Genomic DNA, 16,588 nt, shown 5'->3' on the forward strand with positions numbered 1-16,588 from the left:
TCATGAGCTATTTAAAGTATTATAAACCTGGAGTGGGGAGGTGCTGGGTGGCTCAGTCATGAACCATTGGACTCTTGATTTCAGCTCAGGTCATGATCTCAGGGTTGTGAGATCCATCCCTGTGTTGGGCTCCATGCTAGGTGTGGAGCCTGCTTAAGATTCTCTCTCTCCCAGGGGGGTGGGTGGGGGCATGGGGTACTGGGTGACAGGCATTAGGATTGCACATGACGTGATAAACAGTGGGTGTTATACAAAACTGATGAATTAGTGAACTCTACATCTAAAACTAATAATGTACTATATGTTGGCTAATTGAATTTAAATTTTAAAAAAAATTGTCTCTCTCCCTCTGCCCCTTCCCCCACCCCTCTCTCTCAAAAAAAAAAAAAAAAGTGTTATAAATAGGTAAACATTTAGGAGGGAAATTTGGCTGACTATAACTGAGGGCCTGACTCCGAGCTTCCAGCCCTCACCACAGTCAGAAGAGGCTGAGGTCCTAGAAGAAGCAATGACAAACAGTGAGAAGACACTGTTCTCACACAACTCTGCCACATGAACAGAAAGACCCTTCACTGTTGGGCTTCACCTCCCCTCCCTCCATACTCCCCCAGTTCAGCCAGGGTAAGTGAAAAAGACCAGAATGCCAGAGTCACACTCAGTCATTTGGGCTAGGATCCTGGTTCCTACACTTCTTAACCGTCGCCTCAAGGAAGTGGTCTGCCCTCTCCAAGCCTCAATTTTCCCATCTATAAAATGCAGATAATAACCCATTTCAACAGAGTTGACATGAGGATTAAATCAATCAGTACAAGGGAATCATGCTGACAACTGGCAAGAGATCAGTCCACTGTAGTTTTTGTCATCCCTTTTTTTTTTCTTTTTAAACATTGCAGAGAGAGTGGATCTGAGAAGATTTTGAAAGCTGTACCACTTTATTTTTTGAAAGGTCAGGATCTTCCCTGGGAACTCTCCTCTCTTCCTCACGCTTCAGCAGAAAATAAATGTAGAAATGCAGAGACTGAGATTGGTGACTTACTGCCTTTCCTGCCCCAAAGGTTCCATCTAAGCCTCTATATGGTCCACACCCACCCCAAGCAGGTCAATACAAAGCCCAGTCCAAAAGGGACCAGTGGTTCCTGCCTCCCTCCCTGAGGCTGGCCCCCTCTCGTTCACCTGATGAAGGCGATGCTCCATCAGCTCCATTTACAGAGCATCAGGAGGCAGAATCAGGGTGGGGGCCAGAGAGAGGCAAGATGGAGGGGAGGGAGAACTTAGTTGCTGTGCCTGATAAATATCTGTGGAAGAGGAAAGGGAGACAAAAGTGGGATGGGTCGTGCAGGTGGGCTTGAGCTGTTTATGGTTTTGTTGTAACAGCTCTCCGAGAGGCTGGGTCGTGGTGGGGGGTTATCGCCCTCGACCCGCAAGGACGACAAGAAGCCCCAGTTCGGATGCATCTTCTCTCTCTTTATTTCCGCAAGTCTACACACTTATATACGTTTACATGACCAATCAGCGAGCAGGGTACAGGAGGGAGCCTGACTCAGGCTGTGCACCTAAACGAACAACTTCGCTAGCAACCAATGCTGTTTACTTCCTCTTTGGGCGTTCCGCTTAGTCTCACGAGGCAATCCTAACCTGGCAACTAGCCAGGCGCCATCTTTTAATGGCGGAGGCCGCCCTGGCCAAGGGCCTGCCTCCGACAGGAGGTGTGGAAGTGAGGAGGGTCTTGAGAAGAGTGGGGGCCAACTTGTGCTCTTTGAAAGACACAAGTGAGGCACAACTGTTTGATGAACAACTGGCAGCCAGACTGCACAGGCCGGCCCACAGGAGGCCCTGCGTGGCTCATGACTGGCTCAGGGGAGCTCCCAAAGTGGAGAACCCTCAAACCAGGAGCCCCCGGCTGCAGAATGATATTGGTGACAGGAGAAGGAGGAGAGCTGGCTTCCTCCTTCTGCCCCAGCCCTGTCCTTCGCAATAGCGCCCAAGTAGAACCCACCTCAAAAGTGAGATAGTGCTCCTTCAGCCGGTTCTCCTCAGCCTCCTTGGACTTGACGCCCTTCTCAATGGGGTGACACCTGTGCTCAGCCAGCTCCGCAGTCACCTGCCTCAACTTATTCTCATGAGAACGCAGCTGCTCCTCCTACAAAGACAAGCCCCGGACTATGAGGTCCCACTCTCAAGAAGTCATAGACATGAGTCTGCACCTGTCATGCTGGATCTGCTTCCACAAAGGAAAACTGAGGCCTGGCCAGTGTCATCAAGTATGTGGGGGACCTAAGGGAGTGGTCCTCCACCCTCCTCCTTCCCACCTTGCTTTCACTGGCATCAGCCCTCCTAAATAAATCCACAGCAGACCCGGGAGATGAGAGACCCTCACACTAGAAGGCCCACACAGACACCTGACACAGACACACCATCCCACCAGAACCAACATCCCACACTGGTTCATATGGACTCACAAATGCACACACAAACACAGTGGACCAAGGGACAGTCTGGCCATGGCTACGCTTGGCTCCATATGAGGCACACATTCTCTTGGATTCTTGCCCAGGCACACATGATGGTCAAAGTCCCAGCATCACACGCAGACAGTCAGAGACACTGTCACTCAGGGACAAGTGTGTGCATACGTCTCACCCACCAAAGTACAGGCAGACTACTTGGTTCTGTGTGGGCAGCGAGCTGCGTGTGTGTGCGCATGTGTGGTGCATGTGTGCGGTGGGGGGGTGTGTACCCAGCAGGTGTGCATGCACATGTGCACACGAGTCCCCATATGGTAAATGCATGTGTGGGCTGTGTGGAGGGGGCACCATCTGCACACGCACAGGGACTCTGGGCAGAAGCTGTCGCTGAGGGGCTGAGCGGACAGACCCAAGACAAGGGCCCGCTATGAAAGAGGCCCTGACAAAGACAGGAAGTATGGAGCTCCTCCTGCCCTCCGCCTCCCAAGGGGTGCTCCACCATGTATCCTCTCCTCTCCAGAAAACCTCTGAAAAACTCAAGTACTGATGAGCAAGAGGTTTTTTAGGATTACCAATAAAATAATTCAGGGTAAGTAAGAAGAGCAAAAGAGCCCTAGATGAGGACCCAGCCTGTCTCCCTGTGACACAGCCCGTCCCTGGCTCCCTGTGACACATACAGTCTCTCACATCCAAGCTCAGACATGCACCATGCCCAAGACCCACAATGACATCGACAGGCTATTACACCATTGGCAGAGAAGAATGCAGGCCTCTGTGTGGTGCCTATATTATCCACCCCACTGAGGATGGCCTCAGTCTTCCTATCTGTAAATGGGCATGGGGTGCAACGGGGATGGAGAAGATCTGTCTCTTCACCCTGTCTCTTAGCCCAAGACCGGGCACCATATAGGAGATGAGGTAGAGACTGCTGAATGGCGGCAGTGGGGAGAGGTGCTGGACGCAGCCTGAGGAGGTGGTGTTGGGGTCCCAGGAGATCATACCTGGCAGAGGCGAGTGGTGCAGGAGGGCAGCAGGGGCCGACAGAACTTCTTCATGGAGCTGACAGCAGCAGGGAAGGAGGGGGCCGAGAAGATGGCAGCTACCAGGTTGATCCTAAGGATCCAGGACAGCATTTCTTCCTTGCTCCTGGGGACAGGAGGAGAAGGAAGAGGGCACCAGCTCCTCACAATAGGACTCCCTGTCCCCTACCCAGCACCCAGGACCCACTGCTATCCTGGCACAGGGTGGGAGTCACTCCTTTCACAAAGGGGGAAAAAGGAGTGACGGGGGATGGCAGAATGGGGGCTGGGTGGGTCCGGTCAAGTCTGTGTAGGGAGCTCGCCTCTGTCCCAGCTTCTGGGTTAAGACCTAGATTTTCACATGGAAAGAAAGTTCTCTAGGTCCAGAGTTAACAGTCATGGGTCAATGGGCCCAGACTGATCCCTGGATCAGTGGATCCTAGAAACAGGCAAGGGGTATCCCCACTCAGGCCTCTGGCCCCTGCCCCACTACCTCACCCACAATGCCCACTCCCATCCTGAGAGGTCCTCTACCAGCCTCTCTGCTTTTAAGCTCCTCTGACATATGAAACTCCAATCTCAAGTCACAGAATAGGATTTAGAGGAGTGGAGGGAAGGCCTTCTGGGGACACTGTAAGCCGAGTCTTTCCCATTCGTTTCCCCACCCCGATTTACAGTGAGGGAGGATTCATTACGACCCCATTTGCCCTGATGTAGGGACTTCAGTGTGCACCAGAATGTTTGGCCTGTTAGAACACAACTGCTGGCCCAGCCCCGCAGCTGCTGATTCAGTAGGTCTATGTGGGGCCAGAAAAACTGCATTTCTAACGTGTTTCCAGGAGATGCTGATAGGCCCACACTTGAGAACCTGTACTTCAGGGGACCCCAACTGTCAGTCTGTGCCACGCAAACACACTCACTCTTATGGCTGACACACTCACTCTTATGGCTGACATGAGGCAAGCCAACAGCACCTCACCTAAGGCGGGTGAGGAGCAGGGTGCAGTCAGTCAAGGCTGTAGGCCCTGAGTGCAGGGTGGGAGGGAGGGCCTCCCATTCCTACTTACGGTGCCTGGAAGAGGAAGACCCTCCAGTCAGCTGTCTTCAGCTTGAGCACATTGGACTTCTTGCTGTAGTCAGAGGCCCTGGTGGCCAGAGCATGGTGCACGCGAATGGCATTCTTCAGGTCGCCCTCGGACAGAGCTTTGTCAGGCCTGTACTCATCCTGGACAAGTGGGCCGGGGGCAGGCAAGCCTCTGTCATCACCAGGCTTGGGTTCGCTAACCCACACTTCCTCCATCCTCGCCAGCCCTCCCTCGTGCTCCCACCCCTGTCCCTCCCCTCCCTCCATTCTTTTTTTTTTTTTTTAATCTTTTTTTTTTTTTTAAGATTTTATTTATTTATTTGACAGAGAGAGATCACAAGCAGGCAGAGAGGCAGGCAGAGAGAGAGAGAGGAGGAAGCAGGCTCCCCGCTGAGCAGAGAGCCCGATGTGGGACTCGATCCCAGGACCCTGAGATCATGACCTGAGCCAAAGGCAGCGGCTTAACCCACTGAGCCACCCAGGCGCCCCCCTCCCTCCATTCTTTAGCTCTTGACACTGTGGTACCATGCCCACCCCAACAAAGCCCACCAGCCACTCCTCTCCACAGCCTGATTTGTCCCAAGGCTCAGAGCTTCCACTGTGTATCTTCTGAGCCCTGGTATTTGCAAGATTCCTCCCTGAAAACCCGAAGCTCTGTGAGCCCGAGTCAGGCTTTAATGAGGGAAGGACTCAGCATCTGCCTAAGCCCCAGGTCCTGCCAGGGACACTCTGGGCACCACTAGACAGGGGCCGGTTGAAGGACAGCACTGACCCTTCCTGGGTAAGGGCTCTGGGGCAGTCTCTCACCTTCTGTAGATACAGGATGGTCCCTTTGAGCACCGCGTAGAATTTCTTCCAGCCACGCCTTCCACGGGGTGCTAGGGATGGGGGTATGGGTAGTGCAGCCACAACTATGCAGCCCGATATCTCCTCCCCTGCATGCCCCTGCATGTCTACCAGGGTGTGCATCCCTAGAGCAGTGACTATGGGAGCCAGAACCTCTCCCCTGAACTAGCATCCCTCCCCATGCCCCTTCCCCCGCCTGACACCCACTCCTCTTGCCATCCATGTCGGCGTGAGTCTTCCGAGTCAGCACACCATGCTTGTAGGTGGTAGCGCTGAGAGCCTGCGGGATATCCAGGAAGGGGTTGCCACCATCCAAGATCCGTGTCACTTTCTTGGTGCCTGTCCCAAACTTGTCATCCACCAGCTCAGACAGTGATTTCCTCAGCTCGTCCTCATCACTAGGAAAATGCTAGGCCTGAGCACCATCTCCATGGAAGCCTTAGCCCCACATGGACATGTTCTCTCCCCCACCAACCCATCTTTAGGAAAGAGTCAGAGGTAATGAGCAGAGATCAGAAGGTTCTGATTCCAGATCACAGATCCAGATCTTTGATCTGTCCCCTCACTCTTCAATTCTGACCCATGTCCTCTGAGCTCTGATTCTTGGCCTCCAAGTCCTCTCTAATCCTTACCACTGACTACAAAGGTGGAGACCTTACTAATTTTATTCCTGGTCTTTCTTCTCCTCTTTCCAACCCTGAAAGCCCAGTCCCAGGGAGCTGTGACCCATAGCCAGACTGAAGTGGCTGCCCAAGCCCCACAGACACTGTCTGAGCTGGCCCTGGGCCAGTAGATGAGGACCCTAAAGTTTAGGTTCCCCATTAGAGCCCTGGGAGAAAATGTCAGCTCTTCCCAGGGTTGTTGGGCCTCCTAACAATCCTTACATGTGTGACCTCTACATGAACCCAAAGACCAAGGTTGCCTTGGGGAGCACAGGAGGCTGGGGCAACCACTTTCCCCAGAAGCCTCTCAGTCTCCTGACCCAGCAAGGTCACCACACCTCTTTCCAGATGGCTGGGCACCTCCAGGTCTCACTGCCTTTGCAGGGGAAGAAGTTGGCAGACAACCACCTCTCTCTACTGCCAAGAGAAGTCACTACATAAATATGGTCATATTCTTAGTGTTACAGGGGGATTCGTGCCTCCTGTCTGCCTACCTCCCAAAACGGGAAGAGCTATCATCATTGGAATAGTGCCAATATCCCCAGTACAGAGAATAAGTTGTAGACATCATGAAACTAAAGTCACAGTTTAATTAATTCCATACAAGTTTAACATTGTACACTTTTTATCAAGACAGAAAATGTACCCTAAGGGGAACTTAACACCTGGTGCTGGCCAGCTGGACAGGGGTCACCAGAGCTGTGGTTTGGGAGAAATCAGCACCATGGAGAGTGACAGGAGTGTCCTCCAGGCACCGTCAGCCACTCCCCCTTCTTCTTCCCAGTGATTCACTTTCCCTATACCTGTGCCCATGGGTACTACTCACATGGCCCATTCCAGCTTTTCGTTCTTGATAGAGTTGTAAAGGGTCTGGGACAGAGGAAAAGAGAAAGAGAGGAGTTCAGATGAAGAGTCAGAGAAATCTCCATCTACCTTTAGTAATGTGGTTGCAGTGAGGAAGCAACTTTCTAGTCAGTGGGACAAAATAAATGTTTGATTCACAACTGTTGGATGGGCGAATGAACGAGGGATGAGTTGGGTGGGTAGATGGTTGTTTAGATGAATGGGTGTATAGATTTGAGGAAGAGTTGGGTAGATAGGTTGGTGGGTAGGTGGATGGGTGGGGAAATGGGTGAATGTGTGAGGGGAGGGGCAGGCGAATGATTTTCTGGGTAGGTGAATGGATAAAAGGATTGGGGCATGTGAGATTGGGTAAATGGGTAGATGGGGAGAAGAGGATAGGTGGGTGTTGGGACTGGGATTATTTAGTCTCACTTACAAATACATTCTTAACAAGTCCTTCTGGATGGTAAAGAAGATAATTATAAGAAGAGTGACAGAGACAATGTCCTATTTTTTGGCCTCCAGACCCACTATCGAACTCCCTTCCTGGTATCATCATATCCTTCAAACTCACTATCTGAAACTGAACTCATCAGGACACTTGGGTGGCTCAGTCAGTTAAGTATCTGACTCTTGATTTCAGCTCAGGTCATGATCTCAGGGTGGTAAGATCAAACCCTGCATCAGGCTCTGTGCTGGGTGTGAAGCCTGCTTAAGATTCTCTCTCTCCGGGGCACCTGGGTGGTTCAATGAGTTAAAGCCTCTACTTTCGGCTCAGGTCATGATCCCAGGGTCCTGAGATAGAGCCCCACATGGGGCTCTCTGCTCAGCAGGGAGCCTGCTTTCCTTCCTCTCTCTCTCTGCCTGCCTCTCTGCCTACTTGTGATCTCTCTCTCTGTCAAATAAATAAATTTTTAAAAAATTAAAAAAAAAAGATTCTCTCTCTCCCTCTCCTTCTGCCCCTCTTCCTGCTCACTCTCGCACTCTCTTAAATAAATCTTTAAAAAATAAAAATAAAAAATAAAATTGAACTCCTCATTTACCCCCTAAAAAACCTGCTCCTCTTCCTCCTAAAAGGCCAGAGTTCCACCCTGAGCTTCAGCTTTAGGGGAAAACTAGAATCCCATAATTCCTGGTGATGTTGGAGAAATGAGTGAGTTTTTCCCTGTGGTGATGACAATGACATTTGTAGTGATGGTGGTGGTAGAGATAAAGGTGCTGGTGACGGCAGTGGCAGCTATGACAACTGTTGGTAGCTTTGAGGGTTACTGTGACAGCAATGAAGAGAATGGAGTGTTAAAACAAATCTCATAAAGTGTACCCCTCTGTCTAACTCAGGAACAGGTAACAGTCAAATGTCGAACTGGTAACAGGTAACAGTCAAATATTGAACTGGATGGTCACTAACTCTATCCCGAAGTCATGGTGGCCCTGACCCCAGTATTAAAAACATAGACTTTCGGAAGGGCCTGGCTGGCTCAGTCAGGGATCTTGGGGTCATGAGTTCGAGTACTATGTTCCATGTAGAGATTACTTTTTTTTAAGATTTATGTATTTATTTGAGGAGCGGAGGGGCAGAAGGAAAGGGAGAGAGAGAATCTTTGGCAGTCTCCTTGCTGAGTGTGGAGCCCAAAGCAGGGCTCAATCTCACAGCCCTGAGATCACAACCTAAGCTGAAATCAAGAATCAGACACCTAACCAACTGAATGACCCATGTGCCCCCGATCTAGAGGGGTTTTTTGGTTTTTGGTTTTTTTTAAATCCAGACTGTCAGGATGTAGTAGAGCAGAGACCTCTCTCCCTCCCCACCTGCTCCAGGTACATTTCAGGGGATAGGAACCCTTAACAGGTTTTACCTTCAGCAGATCTTTGGCAAAGTCTTGGCCATCATTCAGCTGGTCCAAGTTGGCAATGAATTGCTGGCAGGACATCTTTTTGCCAATGTTCTGTAATGGAGAAATGGTTCTGCCTGAGAACAGGGTTGGAGGCAGGTATGATCCCCACACCCTGCCCTGCCCAGCCAAAAGTGATGAAGGAGCATCAAGGGTAGTAATGAAAAATACTGCCTAGAATTCCTTTGTATCCAAGAATTCACAAAACTCTTTTTCACTTTTAAGATTCTATGTGATCCTCAATGAGAAGTTAGGAGTTTTCCTCAAACCCAGATGGAATCAGGCTGAATTAAATAACATAACAGATGACATCTGCCAGGTGCCTAGAATGTTTCAGATATTGTACTTGACATGCATTATTTTATTTCCTTTTCATAACAAGGAGAAAGTGAGGTGGGTGTTACTATTATCCCCATTTGATAGGTAAGGAAACTGAGATGTAGGAAGGTGAAGTGATGTGCCCATGATCACACAGCAAGGAAGTGGAAGGGCTGAGTGTATCTGACACCAAAGCCCATGCTCTCACCCGCTACTCCATGGTTAACTCTCCCAAGGTCACACAGCACCAGGACTTGAACCCAGGCCTCTTGGCTGCTGAGCAGAAGCTCTGTGTATTCCGTCACAATTGTCTCACCCTCTCACCTGTACAGAGGGGCGGCAAGACCTCCAAGAGGTAGGTGAAGTGAGGGAGAGGTTTGTCTTAAGAGAATCAAAAATCAATTTCCACCAATACACATGGGTACCCCATGCTGAGCTGGGCTGGGACCAAGGGAACCCAAGCAGAAGGCCTCACTCCAGAAGGCACAAAAAGACAAAGAGCTGTAAATGACTATACCCCAAGTTCTGCATTTTTTAAACCACTGAATAGCAGAGGGGCTCCAGCCCTCCAAACCCAACACCTGATGTGCATACTTTCAGATTCTTCTTGCAATATCCATGTCTGAGGACACACTGAATGGCACTTCACCTTTGTGAAGACAAAGACCCTTGAACACAGGATACTTATTGGTATAGGAGTTTGTGGATTTAGGTTGGCTATAAGACACTATTTTCCAAGACCTAACTACAGATGGCAATAGGTATTGGCCCCACAAAAAGACTTCATAATAAAACAAGTTTATTTACATGTTTCAGAGTCTTTAATATGATTGTGTGCATTGAGAGTCTCCAAAGGAAGGATTCCATGTACAGCCTCTCAAGTTCATTGGCCTTGTCAGCATTTTAACAAGGAGAATCTATTAACATCATGTGGACATTCACATAACACAGAAAATAATTCAGGAAACAAGGATATAAGGCTTTATAAGTAGCTGACAAGCAAGAATTTTCTACACCTTTGCAAAAGGTTAAGGAGACATCCTACCTGCACCGTGATATAGTATATTTCATATATTTATGTGGGTATTTTATATATACATATATGTATTTTCATATGTCACCACTTATGTGTGCATTCATAATAGAGGGATATGAGGCAATAATGTCTGGGTTCCACACACTGAACTTTCCGCAACCACCTCAGGAGTTCAAAATAAAAAAAAAAATAACCAGGCAAGATTTTCAATCCCAGAAATGATGGGCTATCTTGCTGCAAATGAATGTTCCTAACTGAAACAAATGCTGGTCAAAATATCAAAACTTCTGGGTAAGGCACTAAAGAAATGTAAGAGCAGTGGGAACTTCAAGAGTAAAGATCCTGCAAGAAGGGAAGCATGGAGTAAGCCCCATAAGGAGAAGCTTTCCTACCTGAAGCATTTGCTGGTTCACAAGGAGTGGCCAAAAGGGTGAGCAACTGAACAGTCAGCAGGACTGAGGAACAAAAATGGGAATTCAGAGCCCACCAAGGACAAGGGGCCCTGGGGAAACACCCCAGTCAGACTTCAATACAAATGTTGGAATTAAGAAAGGAAATACTAAAGGGATTTTTCTGGCAGAAGGAAAATTATCCCAGATAGAATCATGAAGAAGCAGAAAGGAATGAAGAGTAATAAAAAGGATGGCTACATCCAAATGAATACTGATTATATAAAACAATGATATGATAAGAAAGTTTTCTGGGGAAGGGCACCTGAGTAGCTCAAAAGGTTGAGTGACTCTGGATCTCGGCTCAGGTCTTGATCTCAAGGTTGTGAGTTCAAGGTCTCAAGATTGTGTTGGGCTCCATATTGATCATAGAGTCTACAGAAGAATAAGAATAGGAATAAGAATAAAGGAAGGAAGGAAGTTAGTTAATTAGTTAGTTAGTTTTCTGGGGAAATAAAGTATAGAGAAAGATCCAATAGTTTAAAAGGTGACAACAGTAATATACAAGTTAAGAGGGAGAAATGGAGTTAAACTTTTTTAAGATGATTTCATTGCCCAGGAACTGGAAAAAATACATTAATAAGTTAGGATGCACTGAAAACAACAAAAAGAAATCTTAAAGAATGAACAACTAACAGGCTAAAGGGATAAAAGGGAATTCTAAAAAATGCTTAAATAATCCAAAAGTAGGCAAGAAAGGAGAAGAAAAGGAACAGAGAATGTTAAGTCAGAGAACACAAGTTGTATCCTGGTAGGTTTAAATTTAATTATATTAGTAATTCATTAAATGGTCAAATTAATGGGACACCTAGGTGGCTCAGTCGTCACATGTCTGCCTTCGGCTCAGGTCATGATCCCAGGATCCTGGGATGGAGCCCTGTGTCAGGCTCCCTGCTCTGCAGGGGAGCCTGCTTCTCCCTCTCCCATTCCCTTGGCTTGTGCTCCTGCTCTCTCTCTCTCTCAAATAAATAAATAAAATATTTTTTTAAATGGCCAAATTAAGAGGCCAAGAGTATCAGATTTGATTTTTTTTAAGTGTATCACAAAAGACATACCTTTTAAATATAAGGAGACAGAAAACTTAAAAACAAAGGGTGGAAAGAGATATACATGCAAACACTAACAAAAGAACTCCAGTATAACCGCACTAATATCTGAGAAAATAGACTTGAAGACAGGAAACTTTACTAGAGATGAAAAGAGACACTTCATAGTGATAAGAAGGCCAGATGATATAAGCATCTGAAATGTGTATGCATCTAATAACATAGTCTCAAAAAATAAAAGACAAAAATTGTCAGAACCAAAAAAAGAAAGATACATTCACAATCTTTGTTGGAAATTTTAACACTGCTCTCTCAGTAACAGAAGAACAACAATACTAAACAATTCATTAACAACAAGAGATAAAATGGACGAATTCTGGAAACACACAAACTACTAAAAATGCTCAAGCAGAAATAGAAAATCTGAATAGATCTATAAGAAGTAAAAAGATTGAAGGACACCTGGGTGGCTGAGTAAGTTAATCATCTGCCTTCGGCTCAGGTCATGATTTCAGAGTCCAGGGACAGAGCCCCACGTCAGGTTCCCTGCTCAGCAGGGAGTTTGCTTTTCCCTCTGCCTCTCACCCTGCCCTGCTCATGTTCTCATTCTCTCTCTCCCATTCTCAAATAAATAAATAAGAACTTAAAAAAAAAAAGTAAAAAGATTGAACTAATAATCACAAAACCTCCCAAAAGAAAAGCCAAAAACCAGATGACTTCGGTAGTAAACTTTACCAAACATTTAAAGAACAATTAACACCAATACTCCTGAAACTCAACCAAAAAATTGATGAAGAAGGAAAACTTCCTAACTCCTTCTATAAGGCCAACATTACCTTGATAACAAAACCAGAAAAAGATCACAAGAAAACTACATAACAATATCCCCCAGAAATATAAATGCAAAAACCCTCAACAAAATATTAGTGAACAGAATCCAGCAGTATTTTGAAAGGATTATATACCACAATCAAATGGAATGTACCCCAGTAATGCAAGTGTGATTCAACAAAGAGAAATCTAACAATGTAATATGCTACATTACTAGAATGAAGGGTGGGGAGGAAAGCCACATGTTCATCTCAATTGATGCAGAAAAAAAATTTCACAAAATTCAACACTCCTTTCATGATAAAAATAAAAATAAAACACTGAACAAACTAGGAGTAGAAGAGAACTTCCTCAGTATGATAAAAGGCATTTATGAAAACTCACAGTTAACATCAAACACAATGATGAAAGACTGAAAGCTTTCCCCCTGAAATTAGGAAAAAGCAAGAATGCCCACTTTTCTCAGTTTTCTACATTGTACTAGAAGTTCTGGTCAGAGCAATTTGGCAAGCAAAAGAAGTAAAAGGCTTCCAAATTAGAAAGAAGTAAAACTATCTCTGTTCATAGATGACATGACCTTGTATACAGAAAATCCTAAAGGACACAACCAAAAAATGAACACATTCAGCAAAGTTGCAGAATACAAAATCAGCACATAAAAATCAATGTTAAGTAAAGAATAATCACAAACTGAAATTAAGAAAACAATTTCATTTACAGTAACATCTGAAAGAATTAAACTCTTAGAAATAAATTTAACCAAGAAGATAAAAAGACTTGTATACTGATAACTACAAAAGATTGCTAAAAGAAATTAAAGACTTAAATAAACAGAAAGACCTCTGATATTCATGGATTGGAAGACTTAATCTAGCGACAATGCTAATACTCCCAAAATTGATCTATAGATTCAATACAATCCCTATCAAAATCCCAATGGCCTCTTTTGTAAAAATGTAAAACCTTATACTCAAATGCATATATAATTGTAAGGGTTCCCAATACCCAAAAGAATCCTGGAAAAGAACAAAGTTAGAAGACTCATACTTCCCGATACCAAAACTTACTAAAGACCTACATAATCAAGACAGTGCGGCACTGGCATAAATATAGACATATACATCAATGACACTAAATTAAGAGTCCCTAAATAAAGCCATACATCTTTGGCCAATCAACTTGTTTTTACTAAAAAATCTGACATAAAACACTGCATCCTTTTAAGGTATACAGGTGTTACTTTGATATATTTATATATTGTAATATTGTGGTCAGTTAATACCACCAAGACCATCTAATGAAGAAAGAATGGTCTCTTGAACAAATGGTGCTGGGACAATTGGATATCCACAGCAAAAGGATGAAACTAGACCCTTACCTTACTCCATATACAAAAATTAATTCAAAATGGATCAAAGATCAAAACATAACAGTCAACGCCATAAAACTCTTAGAAGAAAACATAGGAGTAAATTTTCATAACCTTGGATTTGGCAATGGTTTCTTAAATGACACCAAAAGTACAAGCAAAAAGGAAAAAAAGAATAGAGAAATTGGATTTCATAAAAATTAAAAACTTCTGCATCAAAAGATATATCAAGAAAGTAAAAAGACAACCCAAAGAACGGGAAAGATTTCTGCTAACCATATATCTGATAAGAGTACCATATCCAGAATACATAAACTCAACAACAAAAACACAAACAATGCAATTAATAATGAACAAATCATTTGGGGCACTTGGCTACCTCAGTTGGTGGAACCTTCGACTCTGGATCTTCGACTCTGGTTGTGAGTTCAAGCCCTATCAAAATCCCAATGGCCTCTTTTGTAGAAATGTAAAACCTTATACTCAAATGCCCCATGAAGGGTGTGGAGATCACTTAAAAATAAAACATTGGAACGCCTGGGTGGCTCAGTTGGTTAAGCAGCTGCTGCCTTCGGCTCAGGTCATGATCCCAGCGTCCTGGGATCGAGTCCCATATCGGGCTCCTTGCTCCGCAGGGAGCCTGCTTCTCCCTCTGACTCTGCCTTCCACTCTGTCTGCCTGTGCTCGCTCTCGCTCACTCTCTCTCTGACAAATAAATAAATAAAATCTTAAAAAAAAAAAAAAAAAAAAAAAACCTTTAGGGGCGCCTGGGTGGCTCAGTCATTAAAGGTCTGACTTCAGCTTGGGGCATGGTCCCAGGGTCCTGGGATCAAGGCCCACATCAGGCTCCCTGCTCAGTGGGAAGCCTGCTTCTCCCTCTCCCATTCCCCCTGCTTGTGTTCCCTCTCTCGCTGTGTCTGTCTCTGTCAAGTAAATAAAATCATTAAAAATAAAATAAAATCTTTAAAGGGCACCTGGGTAGTTCAGTTGGTTAAGTGTAGGACTCTTGATTTCACCTAAGGTCATGATCTCAGGGTCATGAGGTTAAGCCTCCCATTAGACTCTGTACTGAGTATAGAGCCTGCTTAGGATTCTCTCTCTCTTCCCCTCTGTCTTCCCCAGCCTCTTCACCCAACTGCACTGCCACATGCGTGTGTGCTCTAAAAAAAACTCTTAAATAAAAATATTTTTAAATCAAATCTTTGAAAAATAAAAAATAAAAATAAGCAAAGGATTAAGGATTTTATTTATTTATTTGCGAGAGAAAGTACATGGGTGGGGGGTAGGAGAAGGGGCAGAGGGAGAGGGAGAGAATATCAATCAACTCCCCACAGGGTTTGATCTCACAACCCTGAGATCACGACCTGAGCCAAAACCAAGAGTCAGAGCTTAACCAACTGAGCCACTCAGGTGCTGCTAAGGATTTAAATAGACATTTCTCCAAAGAAGATACACAAATGATCAATAAGCACATGAAATGACACTCAACATCACTAACCATTTGGGAAAGGCAAATCAAAACCACAAGAAGATATTAAGATGGCTACTATCAAAACACAGAAAACAAGTGCTGGCAAGGATGTGGAGAAATTGAAAACTGGTACAGTGCTGGTGGGAACATAAAAAGGCTCAGTCACTTTGGAAAACAGTACGGCTGTTTTTCAGAAAGTGAATAATGATATTAGCATATGATCCATCAATACCACTCCTGGGCATATACCCAAAAGGAATTTAAAGCAGGGCCTCAAAGAAATACCCATACATCCATATGTCCATAGCAGTATTATTCACAGAAACCAAAAGGTAGGAGCAATCCAAGCGTCCATAAGCAGACAAAAGGATAAACAAAATGTGATACATACAGAAAATGGAGTATTATTCAGCCTTAAAAAGGAAAGAAATTCTGTCACAGGCTACAACACGGATGAACCATGAGGACATTATGCTAAGTGGCATATATCAGTCACAAAAATATAAATTCTCTATGACTCCTCTTGTTTGAGGAATCTAGAGTAGCCAAATTCACAGAAGCATCGAGTGGAACGGTAGTTGTCAAGCACAAGGTAGAGGGTGGGTGTTGTTTATTGTGTAGAGAGTTTTAGTTTGGAGAGATAATAAAGTTCTAAAGGTTAGTTGCAGGGCAGTGTGATATACTTAACATTATGGAACTAAACTACATAAGATGGTAACTTTAATGCTATGCGTATTTCACCACAAATCAAATTTTTTTTTACTATAACTGTTAAATAAATTTTTTAAAATCCTAAAAAAAAAAAAAGGGCAAATTACTCAAGTAGACATTTCTCCAAAGAAGTTGTAAAGATGTCCAACAAAAACTTGAAAAGATGTTCTAGCATCACTAGTCATCAGGGGAATGCAGATGGAAACCACAATGAGATACCGCCTCATACCCACTAGGATGCTGATCCCTAAAAATGAAAAGGAGTGGGGTTTTCTGTTTGTTTGTTTTAAAGATTTTATTTATTTGACAGGGACAGCGAGAGAGAGAACACAAGCAGGGGGAGTGAGAGAGGGAGAAGCAGGGAACCTGATGCGGGGCTTGATCCCAGGACCCATGACCCTGACTTAAGGCAGACACCCAATGACTGAGCCACCAGACACACCCAGGAAAGGCAGTGTTAATGAGAATGTGGAGAAACTAAAAACCTCACACACTGGCGGCAGGAATTTAAAATGGCTCAGCCACTATGGAAAACATTTTCACAGC

General features: G+C 45.1%; 1 protein-coding gene across 4 annotated transcripts in view; it reads right to left on the reverse strand.

Moving 5' to 3' along the window:
• PSD2 (pleckstrin and Sec7 domain containing 2) overlaps nt 1-16,588 on the reverse strand; it is a 55,120-nt gene that overhangs the window by 3,107 nt on the left and 35,425 nt on the right. For 2 of the 4 annotated variants that reach the window (XM_082725452.1, XM_082725451.1), the window contains exons 8-14: nt 8,776-8,865; nt 6,903-6,946; nt 5,622-5,812; nt 5,376-5,446; nt 4,552-4,709; nt 3,467-3,611; nt 1,997-2,140 (exon numbers count right to left, since the gene is read on the reverse strand). In XM_082725452.1, coding sequence (XP_082581578.1) covers nt 1,997-2,140; nt 3,467-3,611; nt 4,552-4,709; nt 5,376-5,446; nt 5,622-5,812; nt 6,903-6,946; nt 8,776-8,865 — 843 coding nt within the window. The remainder of the gene's footprint in view (nt 1-1,996; nt 2,141-3,466; nt 3,612-4,551; nt 4,710-5,375; nt 5,447-5,621; nt 5,813-6,902; nt 6,947-8,775; nt 8,866-16,588) is intronic. The other 2 variants (XM_082725450.1, XM_082725449.1) reach the window with 1 other exon arrangement.

This window comes from Mustela nivalis (genome assembly GCF_964662115.1).
Source record: "Mustela nivalis genome assembly, chromosome: 3".
Classification (NCBI taxonomy): Eukaryota; Metazoa; Chordata; class Mammalia; order Carnivora; family Mustelidae; genus Mustela; species Mustela nivalis.